Genomic DNA, 25,228 nt, shown 5'->3' with positions numbered 1-25,228 from the left:
ATGTGAAGCTACGTCACTCCGCGTTGCACACTGGGCTGGCGCCTCCATCTTAAGAGGAATGCCCTCTGATACTGATACAGAAATAAGTACCAATATCTGTACCATATGGCCTTTAAATGAACTATTCACATTATATATGGCATTGTTTGTAGGGAAGAGAAGCTATTTTATTGCATTGCCTGATAATTTGATGTTTTCACAAGCCTGGAAAAACCCAGACAACTTCCACCAAATTTAGATTTGCTCTGAAAGTTAGTCTGGCAAACAGCTCATTCAAGCCCATTTCCAATCCGTCAAAATCGCGGCACCAATCAGAAACGCTGGGGCGGGGTTTACACGATGATGACAGCGCTGGGATTTTGAAGCAGATTTTGTAGCCTACATCACAAAGACGGATGCCGCCGTCTAATATCACTCGTTCGAATCAGCTATCGCGTCTGTTTTAAGTGATTTGAACCCGTTTCCTTTTTGTTAAAAACCGAGCAAAGAACAACACTCAGAGATGTTTCTCCGCTGGCCGCCGCTCTGCATACGTCATCTCCTTCATCACTCTGATTTGTTTTAGGTCTATCCGTGACATCCGTTGGTGACGCCCCTCTGGAAATGATTTGTCTATGACGCTTTTAACTCAGCTACAACTGAGAATGGTCTGGTTTTAACCAGGCTATGTTTTCACTGTAGTTTTGCAAAAAATCGCTTCACAATGTATCTGGTTACAATGAAAATAGTGTCACGTGATGGACGCTCGCTGCTGCTTTAGCCGTCACACAGCAGAAATGTCCAAATAACACACAGCCAGAATATGCGCTAGATCAAATTCCTAGAAGCATGTGTTTTGTTGTGGCTACGTGCAAGTTCTGCTAACTCACATGCTGACAAACAGTGAGTCTTACTGGCAGAGGTATTTTTAAACGAAACAAAGTACAAAACTTTCAAAAACACTCAGCAATGTGATTATTTTATTTATTTATTTTTTTTAGTTTAATCAGTGACAATATTAAATAATTTACTATCCAGCATTGTATTCTCGCCCCCTTAACATGTTTCCCTTAGTGTTTTTACACCTAGAAAAGGCGGAAATATGTATTACATTGTTCAGTTTTCTCTCTGAACGATGATGTGAGTTACAATGGCAATTCTGATGCAGTATGAATGACCTACAATTGCAACATTTTTCACAATCATGAAAATCAAAACACTGCCTTAAACTCACTAGCAGTAATCCAGTGTGATCCTCCTAAAATGCAGTCTAAACAAGACAGTAACTTTAGTGTATTTCTTAAAAAGTTTTCTTAAAGATATGTTTTACAGCCTGTAGTGTAAAACTCAGAGAAGGCCTCAGGTCACAGAGTTCACCACTTCTCAATTGAGAAGACACCAAGCACAGCTGTACCAACCACCAGTGGCGGCTGGTGAAAAATATTGGAAGGGGGGCTGAATAAGAGGGGGGTCTGGGCCCCCCCATTCATACTGATAATGAAAAAGTTGCATGTTTATTATGCTCTGTGTGCTGACAGAAAAAGTGCAAACGCATAATATTGATAAATTATTATATAGGTAATACAAAAAATAATAGGTAATACAACAATCTAGTTTAATCAATCCCCAGCTGTAGACTACATATTTTTGACAAATTGACAATTGGATAATGGATAACAATGTGTTGATACTAGAGAAAGAGAGAGAGAAAAGGCTCTGAAAGAGAGGATGGGACAACATTCTTGAGGGTAACACCCTATGAGAAGAAAGTTGATTTTAACTAGTATGAAACACAGTAATCTAGCTCAGAACTTAAAAAACATCAAAAAACAAAGCAAACACACAGGTATTAATATTCCTATAACTATTTTAATATCAAACGTGTGTGAAACAGTGTTTATGTGTGAGTGAGTGAGTGAGTGACGGAGACAGACAGGTCAATTCCCACGACTAACTTTACATTATTTCCACTCGACGTCACTGGCGCTGCCATTCTGCTCTCATCTGAGGTAAAAAAATGTCCCGTGGTGCGCGTGCACGGTGCACTCCCCTAATCTGATACTGTGGGCGATATTTTCAGCGCCCCAAACCATAAAATTTGACGACGCTGATTGGCGAAATATAAACTTTTTTGCATAGCAACCGGGGAACCATTGGCTTAAATTCCAGCACTGTGGGGCTGAGCGAACTGGCGCCCTGAGAAGACAGCCTATTGGCTATACTACTACACCAACATGATAAAAGTAACGAAAGTGAATGCAAATATCATTCTGGTGAGTTCAAAACACTTTTCAAAGTAAAACCATTATTAGCATATAATTAACATTGATTATTTTTCAAAATGATAAATTATAATATATATTAAAAAAACAGACAGACAGGTCGGAGGGAGGGCGGCGCCCCAGCGCCCTCTATGGGCGAGCCGCCCCTGCCAACCACTATAGATGTTTTAATATGAAGATCCGTATATCAAGCATCATAAATCACTGATGCAAATGACAGCTATGTTGCCTTGATGATAAACCAGTTGATGGCTCTTCACTGTGGACCCAACCCACAGACTGATCTCATGAAGTAGCGTGTGTATGACACGCCAATTCGTATTTCCATTTTTGGCGTGCTATCAAGACGCATAATCGCTTTTCAGCATGTTTATGAATGCCGTTGACTTAAAGTTATTACTGTATATATAAATATATGACTTACCTCAACCCCGTCCCTAAACCTACCCGTCACTGGGGTTAATGGCATTTATGAGTGTTCCCTTACCATCCTAGGAAAAAAAAAGATCGCTCCCCAGATGTAGATGTACATTTTGCTTCGTTTCGCGCGGACATTTGACGGCGTGTATAGACACGCGGAATCACTCGGACGTTAATTGCGTAGACATACACGCATACACGCGGATAGCTCAAAATGCGTAGAGATAACACGCCACTTGACTCGAAAGTGGCGTGTATGTTTACGCAAAAGTCATGATGTCATGTTGCAACCCAAGACAAGAGATGTTTATTGGGGAGGATGGGTGAATAATAAATCAGAAATGCCATAATGAATGCTCATTGGCTGAGTAAAGTTGAGGATGAGGTGTAAAAAACCGTATAAAAGTGAGGGTCTTGACTGAGGTTGTTAGATGTTCTTGAGGCATCTCAGCTTTATTGTCTCCACCAATAAAGACTATGTTTTTGGCATCTGGAACTCTGACTAAGTGATTTCTTACAAAAATGAGAAGACTTTTTCTCAGAACTCAGAGTGGTGAGCAGCAATAAACAACAAACATGTGATCTAAATAATGTCTGTTTTTTATAGAAGTCAAAGGTAACCAAAATGTTTTGGTGACCAGATGCCAAAAATGTTTTGGTTACCAAAATTCTTGAAAAAAGTCTTTTGTGTTTCACAGAAAACTTGGTAACGCTTTACTTGAAGGGGTGTGCATAAGAATGACATGACACCTTCATGACATGACACATGTCATGAATATGAAGGAGGGTTTATGCATGTTTCATGCAACGTTTATAACAACTGTCATTAAGTGTCGAATCACTCAATTATGACATTTTTAATGCAAATATGACATTGCATTGGTAATGAGACCTTGACATAAAACAATAGACCTTTCTCACAACTTCTGTATATGTGACCGGAAATACGCAATTGTCGTGGTAATCTTCTTCCACTCCATTCATAACAGATAGTGCCGCAGGCAACTAGTAAGAGTTGTTGCGTACCAATCTTTTTTTGTTATTCCCAAAAGCAGCCATATCTGTCGTTTTCATTCCTTCCCTCGTCAGTTCCCTGTCGATGAAGATCGACGGAAATGGATTCAGGCAATCTGGCGGGATGTTATTGATCCTGTGATCTTCTGTACTTCTCATGTCACCATTCACTAAGCCATCATTGTTTATATTTATTTTTTTATGTTTTATGATTTGTGTATTATGAAGTAACGTTAGTTCATGTTCAACTTTATTAAGATATTTGTATCCAGCGTAATAAACACATAAAAATATAGGCTAAACCACAATATAAAACAAGATAAATAAGAACACACAACAGTGGGCTATATAAATTTAAAATATTAATATATACCATTCTGATACAATCTGAGTGTACAAGGGATAAATTAATATTTGTATAATTTGTTCTTCATCTTTGATCATTCTATAGCAAGAGCAGTGCAAAAAAAAAAAATCACTACCTAAGAGGATAACTGTTGAATAAAACAGACTTCTTTCTGGTATTCACATCAAAATGCAGTTTATTGTTAATAATAGTCCCTAAATATTAATAACTTTCCACACACTCCACCTTCTTACCTTTAATGAACGTATATTGGGAAGAATGAGCTTCAGTTCTGAAATCAATAGTCATATCTTTGGTCTTAGATGCATCAGCTGCAGACAAGCATCACTACAGCATTTTACAAAGTCATCAACAACTGGACCATGACAAGTTTACATTTTTTCGAAGTTTTGAAGACTCTCTGATCAATTTTCTCTTCCCAGGGTAGATTTGTCTGATGTGTTGACAGTTGACGGGAACTCCGCTTCCACAACGATTACGTATTTCCGTTTTTTGTGAAACCGGAAGGTCTATACATCATAACCTGTCCGTGTCTTTGTCATGACAATTTGACATTACTAAGACAACACAACCTGTCATAAATATGTCAAAAACATGACATAGCTGATTAATTATCAAACTTAAGAAACCACTTAGTTTTATAGATTAACATTACATTAAACTGTCAGGTTGATTTTGACATTGGCTGCAATGTGCAAGTCCATTATGGATACACTTGTGTGATAAAATTGTGTTTGGTATATAAATCGTTCAATTCGTAGAACTACACAACACTGTTTTGTACAAGATAAGTTTATTCATTGTTTGTTTTTCCACAGATCAAAATCACAAGCAAGGTGCACATACCAGTGTGCCTAATTTTTATCATTCTCTGTATAGTGGTTCCGTAAACGATAAATCGTCCATTGCAAGTAGACAAACAGTGCTTTGTTTTTACAATAATCATGGTTTTCTTTTGTCTTTTCTTCTCCTCTGAGCTATCTAATAGGAGAGGCCCGCAAACAGGAAGCCACATACCGTCCTGAAGGGGAAGAGTTGAAATGAGAAAGTTTTTTTTTGCATTGAATGCATGTGTTTTTAAATGCTTTTCGTAGTTGAAATAGAGCATGATGAAGGTGCTTGTATTGATAGTAAAGTGTAAATGTTCCTAATATTAATGTTAAACTTAGAATATCCAGTTTGTGATTGACCGAGGGTTGTCATTAGACTGTTTGAATGTAGGGTGAGGAGCTTGATGTCAGGGTTCTGTTACTTCTGTCTGGTTTTATCTTAGTGGGTGACAGCTCTGACATTCCCGAGTTGTCATGTGCTTGTGTTCTAGTTCTGTTTATTGTGAGCACATGGCTTGTCATGTGTTTCCTTTGTGCCATGTGCTCTCCTGTCTATTGTCTAGCCCCTCCCATCTTGTTATCTGATTATTGGTGTCCTGTGCTGGTTTATTTTCAATGTTGCTTTTTGTTACCTGAGACTAGTGGTGGGCAGATCGAGGCTTCGTGAAGCAATGAAACAGTTGAAGCAAATGTCGAGGCTTCGAATCAATCCAACACCCGTCCCCACGGTGACACCTAGTGGTCACTTGCAGGTGTTGATCTGAAACAACCTTTTCAACAAGCCATTAAAAAATGTTTTTTTTTTTATTATTGTATATTATTTTTCTAATATATGAAGCTTGTAACCTGTAGTCTCTTCACATTGCATAATGTTTTTTTGGTCATGAAAAATTAATATTAATAAAAGAAATCAAGCCACAATGTCTCACTTTCTTATAGATTTTTATTCAAAAATATTCATTTCTCTGCTGTCGAAGGACTCAGCCTTTGAGTCCTTTGAAAAAATTTGCTCACAAGCGACGCTTGTTGCTGGCATGCAAAGATATTTTTTTAGACATACAAATGAGGAAAGATTACTGCTTTCTCTTTCCAGTAAGTTAGGGGATCATGAGTTCTGGGCAAAAATGCATCGCTGAGGTATTTTTTCACATCTACTGTGGCATCAGCTGTAGAATTGTGTAGCTATCATCTGGGTTTCACGGATACAATTATCAAAATGTTCCCATAAACTGTCCTGTGTTTCCAGCCCGTTCTCATCCTTTAACGTCATATAGAACGCTATATGCAAAAACGGCGCTATACTACGCACATGGCACCCTATATCGTTAATATAACACGCGAACCCAAGACGTTATACTTCCTTTAGCGTGAATATGACACGCACACCCTACCCCACACCTAAACTTAGCCCTCACAGCACGTGTTATATTAACGTTAACGGGTGCCATGTGCGTAGTATAGCGCCGTTTTTGCATATAGCGTTCTATATGACGTTAAAGGATGAGAATGCGTTGGTGTTTCTGGTATTGATGATGATGATGATGATGGGCCTGATGTTGACATTTGTTTGCTGTTCTAACTGCTCTTATTTCTTTCATGGATTAAGCAGCAGTTCATGGTAATGGAGAAGAAATGTACAGTTTTATACCATCATGCTGATATGAACAGGTGCATGAACAGTATCTCCAAAGTTGCAGCGCTGAAAGTTCAATGTAAGCAGAGAGATATCGTCTTTTAAAAATCAGTAAGTTTAATGCCTACAAAAACTACTCGAATGGGACTACAACGGGTTTTAGACGTCACTAACCCATTCATTTGCATCAACCCTCCCTCCGGAATATGCAAAAAAGGCATGGCAATATTTCTGCGGCTCGTCGAAAACGTGTTATTTTCACCCAGCTGTCAGTCTTCTGTGTTCGGGCTTCCCACGGACATTGTAGTTCGTCAACAATGGATACAATTTATGTTTGGTTATGTTACTGAAAAAGACATAGCTCTCTGTGCTGTGCATTTTAAGAAAAACTGCTTCCAGAATCATGAAGCAGTTCCAGCTTTAAAACAGGAGACAGCAGTTGTTGGGACACAACCTGTAAGTAGGCTAAGACTTAATCATTTTAAATGTATTTGCATGTATAATTTCAGACGTAATGTTTTATGCTGCGTTCCAGGGAGGTTTTTGAGCATGTAAATCACGACTTCAAACCACGACTTGCGACTTAATTCCAGCATTCCAGGTCATTCACGCCAAACTACCTGAGCGCATGGAATTGTGGTAGCTAGATGTAAACAAACCAGCATGGCGGACCTTACGGGGCTTATGCACATTTGTAATAATTTCTAACGCCAAAGGTGCTTACTCCTTATTTATTTGTGGGAAACTGAGGAGGAAAAATAGTGCATAAGGCAAGATAAACTGTTATACCTTTTATTTAACTTTTTTGTATATTTGGAAAATGTATTTGGTATTAATTTATCCTTGCTCTCAATGGACTGAAAACTAGTTAACGTTATTGTCCTAAAGTGTATTCTCACTGTGTACTGCCTTCAGAAACACTGCATCCATACGCCTTATTCACGGCAGCGCCATCTTTGATTTTTAATGAGAATGAAAGCGAGGCTGTGAGGGATAGACTTGCATCTCTTCAATGCGCTGTATTGTTATTTAATGTGTTTTAGGATTGTTATGCTCATGAAACACTGGAAAAATATCTTTTTCTAAGAAATGTCAGTTGACAAAAAACTCCCGACAATGTAAGCTGTGGAAAATTGTAAGTAATCTAGCCGCTTTATTCAGCTTTTTACAGCGGATGCCATTGGAAACACGGTAAGTCTATCCCTCACAGCCTCACTTTCATACCTGTCATGGCACTGCTCTGAATAAGGTCTATAGGGGCTGCTGTTGTTTTGTATGGTTTCGCGGGCTATGTGGCGTCAGATCTCGTAACTGGAAGTACATGGATCTAGTACGAGTTCACGGGTGGGAAGTCATGGGTTTGACTGCTCATGTCAACACTGTTTGTGTATATAGTAGCCAGTTAGTTTGATGCTATTTTGTGTAAGATAAACGTGTATAAACGTGTATTAAAAAAATATATAGGCAAATTACCATTCAGAAACGTTTTGTAAGAGCCGTGTGTGGTGAGGTTCTGCTTGCCTCTCTTCATCGCTGCTTTCTGGGTCTGATTCTGGCTCAAACTGATACTGCAGTATCGACACCATTATTTACATTTGACAGGAACTCATATGCAACTTTCGCCCGTAAAGGTAATGGGTGTGAAGTATCCGGACAACGTGCACTACAGTTTAGCCAATCACAACACACCGGCCCAAACTAACCAATCTGAGCCCACTGCCTGTTTCTGAGGGAGTGGTTTCATAGACACAGGAAGTCAACCGGTCATTCAAATGAGAGAAGAGAAAGTGGCTACAATAAAGTTGAAATTGAAAAATAAGACTTAAAAAAAAAAAACACGAATACATGTTATATTGCACCCCATAAACACAATCATTCAAAGAAAAAAAGCAGTAAACCACCCCAAGTATGCCATCCAGTATTGTGGACTCGCTCCCTCGTTTTATACAAACACGGCTGCCATTTTGTGAGTTGTACACTGTTGGATTATGAGATACAAACGTTTAAAAAAGTTTAATCGGAAATCAATATCTCTTATCTCCATAATTATTTATGTGTTGAAATGCTGTGTAATAAGTGGTTTGACTGTACCGTATCACTTAGATGTCCGTCTGGTTTGAACTTGCCGTGCTAGCGTAGCCGTGTAATAAGCGGGATAATGTACATCCGGCCGGTTGTTCTCTCAAAATACACATGCAGTCCACATACAGGAATGACATCCTCTGTATCAGTAACAGTGCATACATTAGCTGAGCACTAACGTGAATGACTGTAATCTCGCTATTACACGCATCTTGTCACAGTTAAAATCCTCCATTCAGTCTAATTGAATTTTTTACCGTTTCAGAGAAAAATGTTGTAGCAGTTTGATCTGCCAGTTGTGGGTCTTTCATGCTCCTCATGTGTTTTCAATTTGAATATATTGATGCATTTAAAAGATGGCTAAACGTATGTTTACAAAAGTTCACAATGCTGTTGCAGATAAGATATATATTGTGGACAACATTGAACACATTCTTTTCATCTGATAATTAATTACTCAAACCCCTTTATCTAAACCTTTCTACATAACCCCACCCTCCCCCCCCCCCCCCCCCCCCCGACTCGCATGTCTGTAGTTTTTTTACAGTTTTTACTCGTGTTTGTAGTTCGAATCAAAACCTTGTCCAATACGCAATGGGTTGTGGGCAATATTAGTCGTAGAGTGTGCATCGATCTGCAACTTGGATTCTGACCAGAAATAGTAGACCAAACGGGGATCTTTGGAATACTCATTTCAACATACTACAACATACTATTTAGGATGTACTAATTCTATTTTAAAATACAATTTTAGGACGGATAGTATGTGAATTGGGACAGAACGTGAGACTGTAATTCCTGACAACTCGTTTAGGCGGTTCAGGGATGATTCTTTCTTTTGGGAGACAATAACTTTATTTGTGCACTTTCGACTCAGACTTTTTCGACTTTTCGAACATTCACATACAGCTATATCAGACACTGCATGAAAGGTATTATTCGGAAAAAACAAAACAAAAAAAACAACAAAACATAATGGGGCACTTTAAAGATATATCACAAATAAACATTTAAATTTCAAAGTTGTTTTTATTTATAGCAAGTAAAGATTGACCAACAAACTGTTTTAACATTTTAATAACATAGTATTTAATTATATATATATAATATCTGTTATGTATTATTTTAACAAATAATATTTAATGTAACTTCAGTTCTCATTCAAAATACAATTGTACATTTTCATGATCATTTCCATCAGTAAATAATTTTAGAGGGCCATTAAAACACAATTAAAAATAAATAAATAAATAAAAAATAAAATACATGGCTTTTTATATGTGGCCAACATACCATGTATATGTCAAACACTCATGGATTACTTATATGTTTGTGAAAAATCGTACAGAAAAAATCATATAAAGAAAGATCCAAAGGAAATAAGAATATTTTTGAAAAACACGCCAATGTTACTACCAATCCATATGGTTAGTCCTCAGGTCTCTCTTGGGTCTCATCAGATCAGATGCAAGAAGATACTGAGAAGGCAAATTGCTACTGTGAATCATAACAAGAAAAGAGAGAGTTATTTGAACTGGATGCATTGAGAAAATAACATACACGTTATTGTTGAATAAATTGTGATTTAACTCAACATTGGATAACTTTTGAGAAATGTATTTACCATGACTCAGAAAGCTGAGTGAAATGCTGGCATTTGATTTAGCTGTGGTCTTAGCTGCGGTGTTAGCTGTGGTTACAGCTGCGGTGTTAGCTGTGGTTCCAGGTTTGGTGTTAGCTGTGGTTCCAGCTGTGGTGCCAGCTGTGGTTCCAGCTGTGGTGCCAGCTGTGGTGCCAGCTGTGGTTCCAGGTGTGGTTCCAGCTGTGGTGTTAGCTGTAATGCCAGATGTGGTGTTAGCTGTGGTTCCAGGTGTGGTGCCAGCTGTGGTTCCAGGTGTGGTGTTAGCTGTGGTTCCAACTGTGGTGCCAGCTGTGGTTCCAGCTGTGGTGTTAGCTGTAGAGCCAGATGTGGTGTTAGCTGTGGTTCCAGCTGTGGTGTTAGCTGAGGTGTTAGCTGTATTGTCAGCTGTTGTGTTATCTGCGGTTCCAACTGAGGTGTTAGCTGTTGTGCCAGCTGTCGTGTTAGCTGTGGTTCCAACTGAGGTGTTAGCTGTAGTGCCAGCTGTTGTGTTAGCTGTGGTGCCAGCTGTGCTGTTAGCTGTGGTACTTACAACTTTAGTAGAACTGACATTAAATAGATTAACCAGAACAGAGGACCCAAGTATACTTGTTGGTGCTCCCAGCACAGTTCCTTTAAAACAAATTACAAAATGGCAGTCTATAATCAGCTCAGGATTTATGCATGTACAGTTGGGACAAAAAAGCCTGAGGCCACTAGTAAAAATGCTATTTATACGTTTCCCCCACTATAATTTATATTATACACAAAACAAAATTATAAACGCAACACTTTTGTTTTTGCCCCCATTTTTCATGAGCTGCACTCAAAGATCTAAGGGCCCTTTCACACCTACCTTGTTTGGTCCGGACTTTTGGACTTTCAGTTTGGTCCGAATCAAAATTACAGGTTTGAAAGCCAAACAGATGAAATTTGGTCCTACGAAAAGAAGTAGTCTCGGCCCAGATCAAACTGAAAAAAGGTTTCGTTCATTTCTAGTGTGAAAGCATTTCTGTATGGTTCGGACATTCATACCTTTTACAGGAAGTTCTGGTGGTTCACCAAAAATCTCAAAAAACAGAAGGTGGCAGGAAAAAAGAGCCGTGGTAGCACATGGAGAAATGAGGAGATGAGGTTTTTAATTGAAGTCAACTTGCAGTCTTCTCCTCCTTTCCTGGCAGCGACAATAAAATGTTCGCACGATGAGGACGTTCATTTGGCGAATTTGAAATAGACTTGTGTATAATTGGTGCTGCAGGTAATTATGCCATAAAAATTACAATATAGTTGCAACGATATCCGTCTTTTCGCTCATGTTGTCAAAGTTACCCGCCGAATTGACAACACACTGACGTCAGACGCACGTCCATTTACTAAACCAATCAATGTCAAGACGCAGCCCACATGGATGATGACGACAGAACGCAAGTATGTCACTTAAAGTTCTTTAGTGCGCTCGCATAATTGCAGTGTGAAACCAAACCAAAACTTTCTGAAAGTATAAAATGTATCAAAACGTGAACTTTGTTTCAGACCTTGGTGCAGACTTTCAGGTGTGAAAACGCCCTAAGACTTTTTCTATGTACACAAAAGACCTATTTCTCTCAAATATTGTTCCCAAATATGTCCAAATCTGTGTTAGTGAGCACTTCTCCTTTGCCGAGATAATCCATCTACAACACAGGTGTGGGATATCAAGATGCTGATTAGAGAGCATGATTATTGCACAGGTGTGCAGTTTTTGGTATATAAATCCGATTCAATTCCCGCTGCAGATTTAATAGAGTGCACGTCACCAAAAGCAACAGATATTGCTGCATTTTATTCACTGTAAATGATTTCTGTTGTTTTCACAGGATTATACTGTTTTTCTCAACAGTTTCTTACTGTATAATCTATGTACAGTAAGTTACAGTAGATTTAGTTGTTTTCACAGTATTAAATTGTTTTTTCAACAGTTATGTACTGTGCACACAGTTGACAGTATGTTACTGTAGAATTGCAATGCATTCTGGGAAATTATCAGTTACTGTTAATCTAAATACAGCAGTGCATTGACCGCGAAAAACACCACACACAGATCCACGGGTAAAATTGCTAGCCTACTAATGTTATTCTTACATTTAAAATAAAAATGTAGCACTGGTTGACCATTAACAGTCATAATTTATTACATAATTTATGTCAGTGGGGTGAGAGCATGAGACGAGAGCATATTTGACTTTGGAAGAGTGTCGTGTCAGTGGTGCTGCTGTCTTTTCTGCCGACCTGCAACTTCTTCATCTGGTAAGTAATAATTCTTATAATGTGTATGCATACGGATTCTAGCTAATAACTTTAAAGTTATTTAGAATAGCTGACCACGATTTCTATATTCAATTTAATATATTCTAGACATTTTAATAGGCTACTCTTCAATGTAGTCATTTGGGATGTTACTGTAAATTCAAATACATTAGTACGAAATGACCGCGAAAAATATAACCACAACAAGCTGCCATTTTATGAAGAACTCGACTCTTCAGTTCCCTTCCCTCTGTAAGAACACGCAGGCCGTGCATCGCGTCGCTGTCGGTCGGCAACGTTTTCGCCATACATCTGGTTAGTAATTCATATTTTTATGCAAACCATATGAGTTACTTACGTTAACAGATTAACGTTAGAACGAAGTGGCCGCGGAATGTTCTACGTCTGTATAAGTCAGACGCGGATTTCTTTTATGTTGATAGCCTTACTTGATTAAATGTGATTTTATTAACATATATTTCATATGTAACCTCTTATACGGTCAAAATGGTCTAATCATTTTGTTATTTACCACGTTGTCGGTGGAAGCGCCTGCACGTTCATTATTTTATGACTTACAGGGGTTAGGAATTGATAATCGATAAATGTATCCTGAAATCGGACATCCAAGGTTAGGATTCGGATTTATTGTTATAAAATTAAAGTGCCGATTCCTCTTATTGATTTTTTCACGCTTATTTTCGTGTAAATCCTGACCTGGCGTTCAACGTTAACTTAACGTTACCTCAGTGATAAAGTTGGACCGCGGAAAGCGCCCAATGTGTATTTTTGTCCAAAATACAAAGCTATGTGTGACATTTACAGTATTTGTTGTGGTCTTTGTTAATCTTTGGTTATCATTAACGACACATACACGAGGGAGTTAGCCTGGTGATGAACACTTTACTAGCGAACTTAGAATCAACAACAACAAAAAAAACCCGGGTCATACCAACTACACAAACTGCCTGGGGGTGTTCCGGTAGGAACCATTCACTGCATATACTACAGTATTGTCGGCTATAATATCATTGTTTTTTTTTTACTATGTGTAAACTGACATGTACTCATTTGAAGGGAACGATGCCTTGTCAAGCTTTTTTTAAGTCATGTAACTTAGTATCACACAAGCAAGATTTAGCCTACGTTTTCACGTGATCGTAAATGAATTGATTTTAAACAACAGTCCAACAAACAAGATTTTAGTATTAAGTGAATTACACTTTAGGCATCATTTTGTCTGTTTTTGCTGTTTAGCCAAAACAACAACAAAAACGTACTATATTTTAACTGTCTTGTCTGTTCTCCTTTTCCACAGGTGTGAGCTGTGCATGTTAAGAAGACCCCTATCCATCTTGACGACCGATGAATTGTAAATCTAATCTAATTTAATTATTCTATTTATCTAACTACTAACGTTTACCTTGGTCCAGTACTGACCCACTGAGAACATTTTAAACGGATTTTTATCCATCTGTGAATTTTGTCTATCTGCAAGAATTGTTGTGTGAAAATAAACGTTACTGTACAGTTTAAGGTTTAATTGCATAAAAGCTTGGATAGAAAACTTCTTATTTCAAAAGTTAGAACATAAGTCTGCATATAAATAATTATTGATACCGTAATGCAAGTTTTTCATGGCACATGTGCATGATGAGGTTGTTTTGCGTTTAGTTTTTTTTTTAAAAGGACACTGGATAACTTGTCATTTTGTTATACTCATCTGGATTGGTGGTTTACTCGTCAAAGCTTTTATAGTTTATAAGTTTATATGTGTCTCCCAGCCCTGCAAATCTGGTCCCTTAGATAGAAAGCAGCCAAAAACCCTTTAAAATCAGCAACTGTGACCAGTTAGACAGTCTATCTCAAACCAATAGACAATCTTAGACTAGTTTAAGCTGTTTTACCCCAGCAGGGAATGGGTGGATGAGTTGTTATGAACTATCTTTCTAATAGATTGATCAGATAGCACCCCTTTAATCTTTTCTATTTTACCTGTTCATGATAATTTTTGCATGTATTTATGCATAATTGTTCATGATTGTCATGCATGATTTTTATTGTATTATATTACATTTTTATTATTAATGTATTTAATTGTATTAATGTATTTAAATGTATATTATGTAAATGTACTAATGTGTTTGAAAATACACAATAAACCTTGTGCAGTTAAAGCTTCAATTGTTCTTTTTTCTATTTCCCATTAACAGTTAAAATAATATTTCTACGGATTTTCTACAGGTTACACAGTAGCACTATAAAATAAATACAATAACATTTCATACTATACAGTATTATTAAAAATTAACAGTGTAATTCTGTACTTTAATATGGTAAGAAATTACAGTAAAATAATGTTATTTAATTTGCAGTATGCTTAACAGTACTGTAGTTAGTGTTACGGTAATTTTACTGTTAAATGAAATACAGCAAGTACTGGATAATTGTTGCCAGTAAGTTACTGTTAATTTGACAAGAAATTTTTTACAGTGTTGATCATCAGCTAATTTCAAAATCAAAGACGGCAACAAGAGATAGCGTCAACAGAACTGGTAAGATCATTTTGTTTCTTTACTTTTAATGAAGATGATTGTGTGTTAACAGTCTGCGACTTACTTTCACTTTGATTTGCAATAGTTTGCACATTGGCTTGATGAATAGACGCTCAACTGCTCATCTGAGGTGATGCGTGTCGCAGTAGCGGCGTCATATCTGACTATAATGTGACATAGCCTATAACGCGCTCAAACACGATTATTTTTTTGCATTTTGGGGAGGAGTAAAATTTACATATACCAGATGCATTTACACTGGTCTAGTTTCGTCTGGAATGCGGCCCAGACCACCTCCTGAAGTGCTTTGAGCGATCGGATTCAAATCCGTCTCGAATGCATTTCGGAGGACAATTACACCTGGGCACGTATTCATAAAGAATCTCAGTCCAAAGAGTAGCTCCTAGTGACAAAATTGGTAACACTTTAGAATACGGTTCCTTCGTTAATGAATAACTACACAAGAACTATTGAGTAACACAATAATAACAATCTAGTAACTATTATTAACTAACAAGAAACTCTGATTAACGAACTAGTAATAGTGATAGATTAACGAACAAGTAATAGTGTACAGATGAAAGTGGTAGTTCCCTATTAACTAATCAATAACTATTATTTTTTGAATGCTTCCCAGAGAACTACTGAAAAAGTTTATTAACAATCTAGTAACTACTCTTAAAAAAAAAAAAAAGAAAAGAAAAAAAAACTCTGATTAATGAATTAGTAAGTAATAGTACACAGATGAAAGTGTTACTTCATACTTCTATGGGAATGACTAATTATTTGGATCCGTATTATAAAGTGAAGATCACTGGAACTAACTAGTAATGACTCAGGTGTTAGGACATACTTCTAAAAAAATGTTCTAATAGTATAGTAAAGTTCACCAAAAATCTCAAACGCTTTAAATGACTTTAGTGTTTGGTTGCACAAATCATGACTAGATCATGTAGTAACACTCGAGTCATTACTAGTTAGTTCCAATGATCTTTACATCATTGTAGCCTTTTTCTACTCCAATGAATGGATAGCTATCCGATCACATATAACGCATGAAGCGGCCAGGTGTAAACAGCCCAACAGAGTTGATCAGGTTGTTGATTGTGGCCTGTGGAATGTTGATCCACTCCCCTTCAATGGCTGTGCGAAGTTGCTGGATATTGGCAGGAACTGGAACACACTGTCGCATATGCCGATCCAGAGCATCCCAAACATGCTCAATGGGTGACCGTAGGGATGGGTATCGTTAAGGTTTTAACGGTATTACTCTTACCGATACTGCTTTACGGTACTTTAACTGTATTTTTATCAGTTCTTTTTGTTATGTGAAAATAATATATAATTTAGAACATTTAATATTGCTTTCTATTTTAATAAATAAATAAATATCTAAAGCAAAAGAAAATGCAATACTTTAACAAAACAAATAAAACATCTATTATGCAGCAGGGTGCAGGCTTTTTGGTGTTTTAGAATACATAGGACATGAAAAACAACGTACAAACACATGGTCAAACAAAAAAAGTATACAATAAACCAAAGACACAAATTATATACACTGTGCTTTAATTTCAGTAAGGTCTACTAACATAAGTATTATGTGCTAAAAATAAATCTAATAAAGTAATCAAATTTAAAATAACACATAGGTTATCATAGATAGATTAAAGCTTATAAAAGCCAAAATTATTCATTCAAGAGCTGTGACTGATTTTCTCTTTGCCTTTTGTTATTTGATTCACGTTAATGACACAATTGTCTTCAGGTTTATTAGACTGATGCCCCTTTAAGACCAAATGCAGATCTAATAATTATTACACATCATATTTTCTCCCAACTATTTATGCCAATTTAAGACTTAAACTGTATTTAAGTGTATTTGATCGTTTTGAAGCACACCCAAAGCCCAAAGTATAATTTGCTTGTCTCGTTGAGGTCTGTTTCGGAGCGTGTGCCACCTTTGGAATAGCATCTCTGGCGTTGATTTTGGTGCTTTTAATAGCTTTTTATTATCAAACGTGTCCCACAATCTAGCAACAATAGAGACTGGATTTTATAAAAATCACTGATTGTGCCGATTCTGACGTTACGTTTGGGTTTTAGGGAGAAATGTCAGTGTACCGCTGTAAAGGGAAGGAAGTAGACAGAATGAGGGTATAGTTTTTTGCGGTTTACCTCAAATATCTTCTTTTTTATCATCATTGGAAGCCAAAATCTAAAATAAAATTAGTTTAATATCACAGATCTAAAGTGTAACCATACGTTTGAGTTCTGTTCTCCATCGTCACTCATTAATCAGGGGCTGTCGTGTTGTGGGCGCTGTGGCTCTGCGTGAGAGAAATCTCTCTGGCCATGTCCACACTAATACGTTTTCGTTTAAAAATGTATATTTTTGTCTCTGGTTTGGCCTTTCGTTCACATTGAGACTGCATTTTAAGTCAGTGAAAATGTAGCTTTTGGAATGCGCTCTCCAAATCTGATAAAAAAAAACGCCTGAGCTTATTGATCCAGTGGTCTTTCGTAATTCAGCACCAGGCCAGTTTAATACCGGGTTTCGGAACCCATCCCTACCGGCGAGTATGCTGGCCATGCAAGAACTGGGATGTTTTCAGCTTCCAGGAATTGTGTACAGATCCTTGCAACATGGGGTTGTGGATCATCATGCTGCAACATGTGGTGATGGTCGTGTTTGAATGGCACAAGAATGGGCCCCAGGATCTCCCGGTATTTCTGTTCATTCAAAATGCCATCAATAAAATGCACCTGTGTTCGTTGTCCATAATGCCTTCCCATACCATAACCCCACTGCCACCATGGGCCACTAGATTCACAACGTTGACATCAGCAAACCGCTCACCCACACAACGCCATACATGCTGTCTGCCATCTGTACTATACAGTGAAACCTCGGATTCATCCATGAAGAGAACACCTCTCCAAAGTGCCAGATGCCATCGAATGTGAGCATTTGCCCACTCAAGTCGGTTACGATGACAAACTGCAGTCAGATTGAAACCCTGATGAGGACGAAGAGCATACAGATTAGCTTACCTGAGATGGTTTCTGACCGTTTGTGCAGAAATTGTTTTATTGTGCAAACCGATTGTTGCAGCAGCTGTCCAGGTGGCTGGTCTCAGACGATCTTGGAGGTCCTGGGCTGGTGTGGTTACACATGCTCTGCAGTTGTGAGGGCAGTTGGATGTACTTCCAAATTATCTGAAACACCTTTGGAGACTACTTATGGTAGAGAAATGAACATTCAATTCATAGGTAACAGCTCTGGTGAACATTCCTGCAGTCAGCATGCCAATTGCACACTCCCTCAAAATATCGGACGTTTTGCTCTGTGATAAAACTGCACATTTTAGAGTGGCCTTTTATTGTGGCCAGCCTAAGGCACACCTGTGCAATAATCATGCTGTCTAATCAGCATCTTGATATGCCACACCTGTGAGGTGGATTGATTATCTCGGCAAAGGAGAAGTGCTCACTAACAGATTTGTGAACAATATTTGAGAGAAATAGGCCTTTTGTGTACATAGAAAATTCTTACATCTTTGAGTGCAGCTCATGAAAAATGGGGGCAAAAACAAAAGTGTTTCATTAATAATTTTGTTCAGTGTATATAAAAAATTTAAAATTTAATAAAAACATTTACATATTTCATAATTATTAGTATGTGGTATGTCCACCTTTTGCTTTAAAGGCAGCAATTCATGGGAATAAATGATAACTGCAATTACAGCGACTTTGTGTTATTTGATTACTTTAAAATGAAAATAGCATTGGAGCAAAACTAATTAAAAAACATTGTGGGGTAGTCTAATTTATATCAATCAGTATCTATATTTTAGAACAACATTTATGCAGGGTTGAGGAGTGACTTACGTGTAACTAAGTAAAATTAAAAGGAAATTGCTTTGCATTGATAAAGTAATCCAAACCGCATTTATAATGGGTAACTTATACCAGTAAGCAATTACATTTCCGAACCTTCCTAACGCTGAATGTAGCTATGTGAGATTCAACACATTCTTTCTGTTATGTGACTGTGTGGAATTTCTTTGAATTGCCATGAATTTAATTCCACTTCCTGTCGTTCCAATTCAAATTCAACTTCCTGTTGGGCGGAGTTAATTCAGTTCAAATTCCAATTAATTCCAACAAATGCCAATTCTGAAATTCTCAATTTTGCACAAGCCTAGTGTTAGCCATGGTAGCGAGGGAGTGACAGACGCCCAGCCAATCATTGCATTTATTCCGATTCTCCGGATGGAAAGAGAAGCTCGATTGATACAGACACTCGATTTTTATACTCTCCTTTTTGGAGTATTTACATTTTAGATATGTATTGGTGTATAAAGGCAGTTTAAACAAATTTGGGGAAAAGTTTTTAGAAACAAACTGCCTACCCTGCCTTTAATGAAACAGTGACAGCAGCACTTAAGCTGACATAAACTCCTTAAACAAAACTGAATGATCCATGCAAAAAAAAAAAAAAAAAAAAAAAAAAACAATCTGTTAAAAAAACCTGCTTATTTGATTAGTTACTTAGAAATAGTGCAAAGTCATTTAAAATAAGTCAGATAAAAGTATTTTATCATTTTTTTAATTCATTGTCTTATAGAAATATGTAAATATTTCTAAAGAACATATAACAAAGATCGCATTGACCAAAGTGCTGCATAAAGGACATCAACCCATTTAAAGTTTTATGAACAATTAGTAGGCCTATAAGCTTATACTGAATTCTAAATTGGACAGGGAGCCAATGAAACAAGTCCAGAACTGAAGTAATATGATTATGATTTTTTGTACCAGTCAACAGTCTTGCAGCTAAATTCTGAACTATCTGCAAGCATGTTAATGAGGACTGGGGATGTGGGAAATACCTAGAGAATTGCAATAGTCTGCTCCTGATGTAATATAAGGATCACTTTTAGCAAATCATGAAAAGTCAGAAATGATTTAAGTTTGTAAATGGTTTTTAAGTAGAAGCTATTTTAACGACAAAACTGATTCGATAATTCAATGCAGAGGTCTGAATCAAATATAATGTCTCTGGTTAGCTACTTTATTGTAACCTTGTTCTCTGAGAAAGCGGAAAGATGCTGCGCTGCTCAGCGTATTGGGAACATATTTTATCATGACCAGCTGTGAAAATTGTGTATAACACGTCAATGGAATTGACCCGGCGGTAATATAGCCTCGGTCGGTGACGTCATCAGCACGCCCCCACAACACGAGGCTATAAATAGATGATCCGCAGGTGCATCATCAGGAATTTTATCTGAAGAGCAGACCTGGGACACCTTCAGCACGGCAAAGGAGCGCAGCATCTCGTTACACTTTCTCGGGGAACAAGGTTACAATAAAGTAACCAGAGACATTCCCTAGACGTGAGAGCCTGGAGTGGAATGAACATCCAAACTATAAAATCTTATGATTGTGTCGCATCACAAACATGTTGTAGGGGGGCACCCCTTGCCAAAGCACTAGAAGAGGCGACCTCCCTGGTGGAGTGAGCCCTAAGACCTACAGGCGAAACTTGGCCGTGCGCCTCATAAGCAAGAGTGATAGCATCCCTGACCCAATGTGACATGATCTGTTTAGTAGCGGCAGCACCCCTGTTACTGCCCCCATAACAAACAAACGGTTGCTTTGACTTACGCCACTGGCTAGTGCGGTGAACGTAGGCCCGAGGAGCATGGACTGGACACAGTCTATGTGATCTCTCCTGCTCCGGCATAGAGAACGGCGGGGAGCAGAAAGCCTCAAGAGTGACAGGATGTACAGCCGAAAATCAGGATGTGGATGCAAAATCACTTTCACCATTCCTGGGGCAAAGTCTAAACAGGATGGCGAGCCTGTACATCCCCAATTCTTTTCAAAGACGTTATTGCCATAAGAAAAAAACATTTTAGAGTCTAGTTTATCAGACGCTGATTCTATAGGTTCAAAGGGGGTGTCAACCAGACCCTCGAGAACTACAGCTAAGCCCCATGAAAGGATCTTAGTTCTTACTGAATGCCTCAGTTGCCTGGCTCCCCGAAAGAAGCGAGAGAGAAGAGGGTGTCTCCCAAGTGTCAACTAAGGCGTGGCAGGCCGAAAGAGCAGCCACGTAAACCTTAAGAGTGGCAGGGCATGAGCCTGTTGATAGTTTCTCGTGCATGAAGTCCAGCACTGAAGCAATCTGGCAGTTAACTGAATCTACATTGTGTTCAACACACCATCTTTCAAAAACACCCCATTTATTGGCAACATCCGACAAAAGCCCAGTGTTTCTTAATCGGTACCCCTCAGGGGCCAAACGTGAAGATTCCACAAGATTGCTCACTGCCAGCCGTCGAGGAGAGACATTATCACCGAGAGGCTATAAATAGATGATCCGCAGGTGCATCATCAGGAATTTTATCCTAAGAGCAGACCTGGGACACCTTCAGCACAGCAAAGGAGCGCAGCATATACTCTGTGGCTGTCAGTAAGAAGCAAGACCCTAGTTGGCAAACTCTGGCTAGAACTCCCGGGAGCAGAGAAACTGGAAGAAACGCATACAGGCGCAACTTGGGCCATGAGCAACTTGGGCCATTCACTACCTCCGGGTGGAGTCTCCATTCCCCCGTCGGTAGCGTCTGTCTGGACAATAGATCTACTCCCACATTCAAATGCCCTGGGATGTAATCTGCCCTGAGTGACAGAAACTTGCCCTGGGCCCAGAGAAAAATCTGCCTCGCTAACCTGTTCAGGTTGCGTGAGCGCAGACCTCCCTGGTGATTTATATACGAGACTGCTGCTGTGTTGTCCACCCGCACTAGGACATGACAGCCCCTCAATTAATGGAGAAAATATTTCAGAGCCAGAAATATGGCCATCATCTCGAGGCAATTGATGTGCCAATCGAGCTGATGACCCTCCCATTCCCCTTGAGCCGGATGGCCATCTAAGACCGCTCCCCAGACCATCAGGGAGGCATCCGTCGCTAGCAGTTTGCGACCAGCAGGAACCGGGGTCTGAGCATAGAGATAGTGTACGAAGCCCGCAGCGCATTACTTTTATTTGCCTTTGAGGATTGGCCCTTGGATGAAATCCTCTGGCTTTTAGCCACAACTGAAACGGTCTCATGTGCAACAGCCCCGGAGGAATCACCGTGGATGCTGAAGCCATGAGACCCGACATTCTTTGATACTGACAAACAAACTTGACCTAGCTTGACTTAGGTCATGGTCTGCCGAATGGTCTCGATTCGAGCGGAAGACATTTGTGCCCGCATCGTAATCGAATCCCAAACGATGCCGAGATAATTCGTTCTCTTAGCAGGAGAAAGAACACTTTTCAGAGTTTCAGGCCTAGAGAAACTAGATGAGCTAACACAATGTCTCTGTGTTGAAGCGCCATCTCTTGTGATTGTGCTAGAATTAGCCAATTGTCGATGTAATTCTAATTGCGAATGCCCCACATCCATGCATTTTGTGTATGTGCGGGTTGACAAGGCCAGGCCGAATTGAAGAATCCGAAATTTCCTGTGTTGTGGCAATATTTCTATGTGAAAATATGCCTCCTTCAAATGGATCGTGACGAACCAAACTCGATGTTGATTTTGTGACACGACCGTCTTGACTGTTAACATCTTGAACTTGAGCGCTTTGACTGTACGGTTTAAGCCTCGAAGATCTAAGATTGGACGCAACCCCCCATCCTTTTTGGGAACTAGGAAGTATCTGCTGTAATAACCCGACTTCCTCTCTGGAAGGGGAACATATTCTATGGCCTCTTTGCTCAGAAGAGTTTGCAGCTCTTGTGACAGTACATGCATCAGCTCCGGTTTCACGGAAGTGAAGATCACGCCAGTGAAACTGAAATTGGATTCTTTATCCTAACTGTACTGCTTCTTTACCTCCCTAGGTTTTGAAGGACCAGGGCGGGGCAGATGGCCCCTCCCCTTGAGTGTGATGGGAAAGAAACTGAACAAACGCTTCCTCGTGTTTCTTAACTTCCTTAAAGCGAAGTCACCAAACAGCCCAGATGGAGAAATAGGAGAGTAAATAAGAAATAAACTATCTTTTTCTTTAATCCGTCAGATTAAGCCACGGATGCCTCTCCGTGCTAACCAAAGCAGACATTGAATAGCCGATGGCACGGGCCGTCTGCTTGGTCGCACGGAGAGACAGATCTGTTGCACGACGAAGCTCAGAGAATGATTCCTCATCGATAGTACTGCCCGCACTCAAATCCTTCAGCAGATCAGCCTGGTACGCCTGTAACACTGCCATAGTGTGCAGCGCAGCACCAGTCTGACCTGCAGCTTGATAAACTTTTCTCACTAAAGATGATGTAATACGACAGGGTTTAATGAGGAGGGCAGGTTTCTAACCCGAAGATGCCGATTCGGGGGAGAGATAGCTCGCAAGCGTCTCTTCAACCCGAGGCATCTCCGTATACCCCCGTGTCTTTGCACCCACAATAATCGAGAAAGTCGACTTCGATGGCACAAACACGCGAGAAGTATAAGGTTTACTCCATGATTTCATGATTTAGATAACTCATCATGAAGGTCCTCGAAAAAGGGAAGAGACTGTAATGTTCTCCCCCCTTGCCACCGGACAGAAACCTAGCCTCCAGCTTATTGTGTTTGGGGGTCTCTTGTTCACGTGGCCAGTCAAGCTGTAATCTGACCACGGCGTGAGTAACAACCTAGCAATTCCTCGACAGATTTTTTTTTTTTCGCGAGAGGAATGAAACATCAAGAGATATATCATCCCCCTCGTGAACTGAAGAAGCACCAGAGCGCGCTTCGAGATTACGAGACGGGATGTTTGGATCTGGTGACACAGAGAGAGAGTTCTGACGTTCACACAATGCGCAGTGATGGTCTGAAGATAAAAGACCAGATGATGCACCTGCGGATCATCTATTTATAGCCTCGTATCGCAGGGGCGTGCTGATGACGTCACCAACCGAGGCTATATTACCGCTGGGTCAATTCCATTGACGTGTTATAAACAATTTTCACAGCTGGTCACAATAAAATATGTCCCCAGTGTGCTGAGCAGTAGCTTTCGAAAGGGAACACCCAAATTGGTTGGATTTGCCATTGCATATGAGCTAACTTGCTAGCAAGACAGTTTCTGGACTTGGAAGGACCAGATATAATATATTTATCCTTATGATTATTAAAAATGATTTAAAATGCCAGATTTTCAATGTCTTAGTCATTTGGACCCCACTGTACAGTATGTGCATTACAGAACTTTTTGTGAAATATATTTATTTTAGCATTAGCTACATATCCTATAACAACCTGTAACAAACTCACCATTGGTTGAACCCTTCAAGATGTCAACGAATATGGGAATTTGTAAATAAGCAATGTTGATGATGTCAGTGGGAATGGTGAAAACACACTGAATCAAGCCTGACTGTACCGAACCCTGGATACTGTTAACATTAGCCTGGGGGAAAAAAAGGAAATTGATTCATAAATCAAAATCTGATTATTTGATAAAATATCCTCAAACGATATGCTAACAAATATTTTCCTTACTATATTTGAGATCCCCAGTGTATTGTCGAAGAGTGTTGTAGTTTGGTAGAAAAACCCACCATTATTATTGCCACAGACAATGATGATATTAAGCTCCTGGAAAAAACAAAAAACAACAAAAAAAAGCACAGGGTTGGGTATCATTAGAGAAGGAGAAAATTGACTTAGCACCAAGCAGACTGCTGTAGAAATGTAAGCATAATTTGTTGTTTTCAGATAGTCAAAGAATACTTCTGCTATTGTTACACACACACACACACACACAAATCATTAAATCAAAAAAAAAAAAAATCATACAGACTACTATTATCTTAAAAACAGACTAAAATGTATGTTTATTAGGCTATGTATGTTTTATTGTATGTAGAAATAGTTTTGTGTTATTTTATGAATCTATGGCTTTAATGTGAACAATTATCGTTTTATTCATGTTTGGTATCAATTGATATGTCTCAGTGTGATTGTACAAATGTCTCATTTCCAAATAAGTAAAACAAAAGGTAATAAGATTTTTAAGAGTTAGATAAACTGACACATAAAGGAAGATGTGCAAATGGTCCTCCTACCCCCCAAAAGGTGTAACCTCTGAATGCAAATTGCCATTGTTTTTTTTTTTTT

At 38.8% G+C, this 25,228-nt stretch overlaps 1 protein-coding gene across 3 annotated transcripts in view; it reads right to left on the bottom strand.

The window, feature by feature from the left end:
• Positions 1–9,632: 9,632 nt before the first annotated feature.
• The window catches only part of LOC148976950 (uncharacterized), a 175,853-nt gene continuing 160,257 nt past the window's right edge, over positions 9,633–25,228 (bottom strand). For 2 of the 3 annotated variants that reach the window (XM_089117512.1, XM_089117513.1), the window contains exons 4-7: positions 24,611–24,706; positions 24,383–24,518; positions 10,232–10,858; positions 9,633–10,104 (exon numbers count right to left, since the gene is read on the bottom strand). In XM_089117512.1, the coding sequence (XP_088973638.1) occupies positions 10,064–10,104; positions 10,232–10,858; positions 24,383–24,518; positions 24,611–24,706 (900 nt within the window). In that variant the 3' untranslated portion in view covers positions 9,633–10,063. The remainder of the gene's footprint in view (positions 10,105–10,231; positions 10,859–24,382; positions 24,519–24,610; positions 24,707–25,228) is intronic. The other variant, XM_089117514.1, reaches the window with a different exon arrangement.

The sequence above is a fragment of the Pimephales promelas genome, chromosome 12, assembly GCF_988280905.1.
Source record: "Pimephales promelas chromosome 12, fPimPro1.hap1.1, whole genome shotgun sequence".
Classification (NCBI taxonomy): domain Eukaryota; kingdom Metazoa; phylum Chordata; class Actinopteri; order Cypriniformes; family Leuciscidae; genus Pimephales; species Pimephales promelas.
Note: the sequence above shows the minus strand (reverse complement) of the source record. Positions and strands in the feature narration are given on the sequence as shown.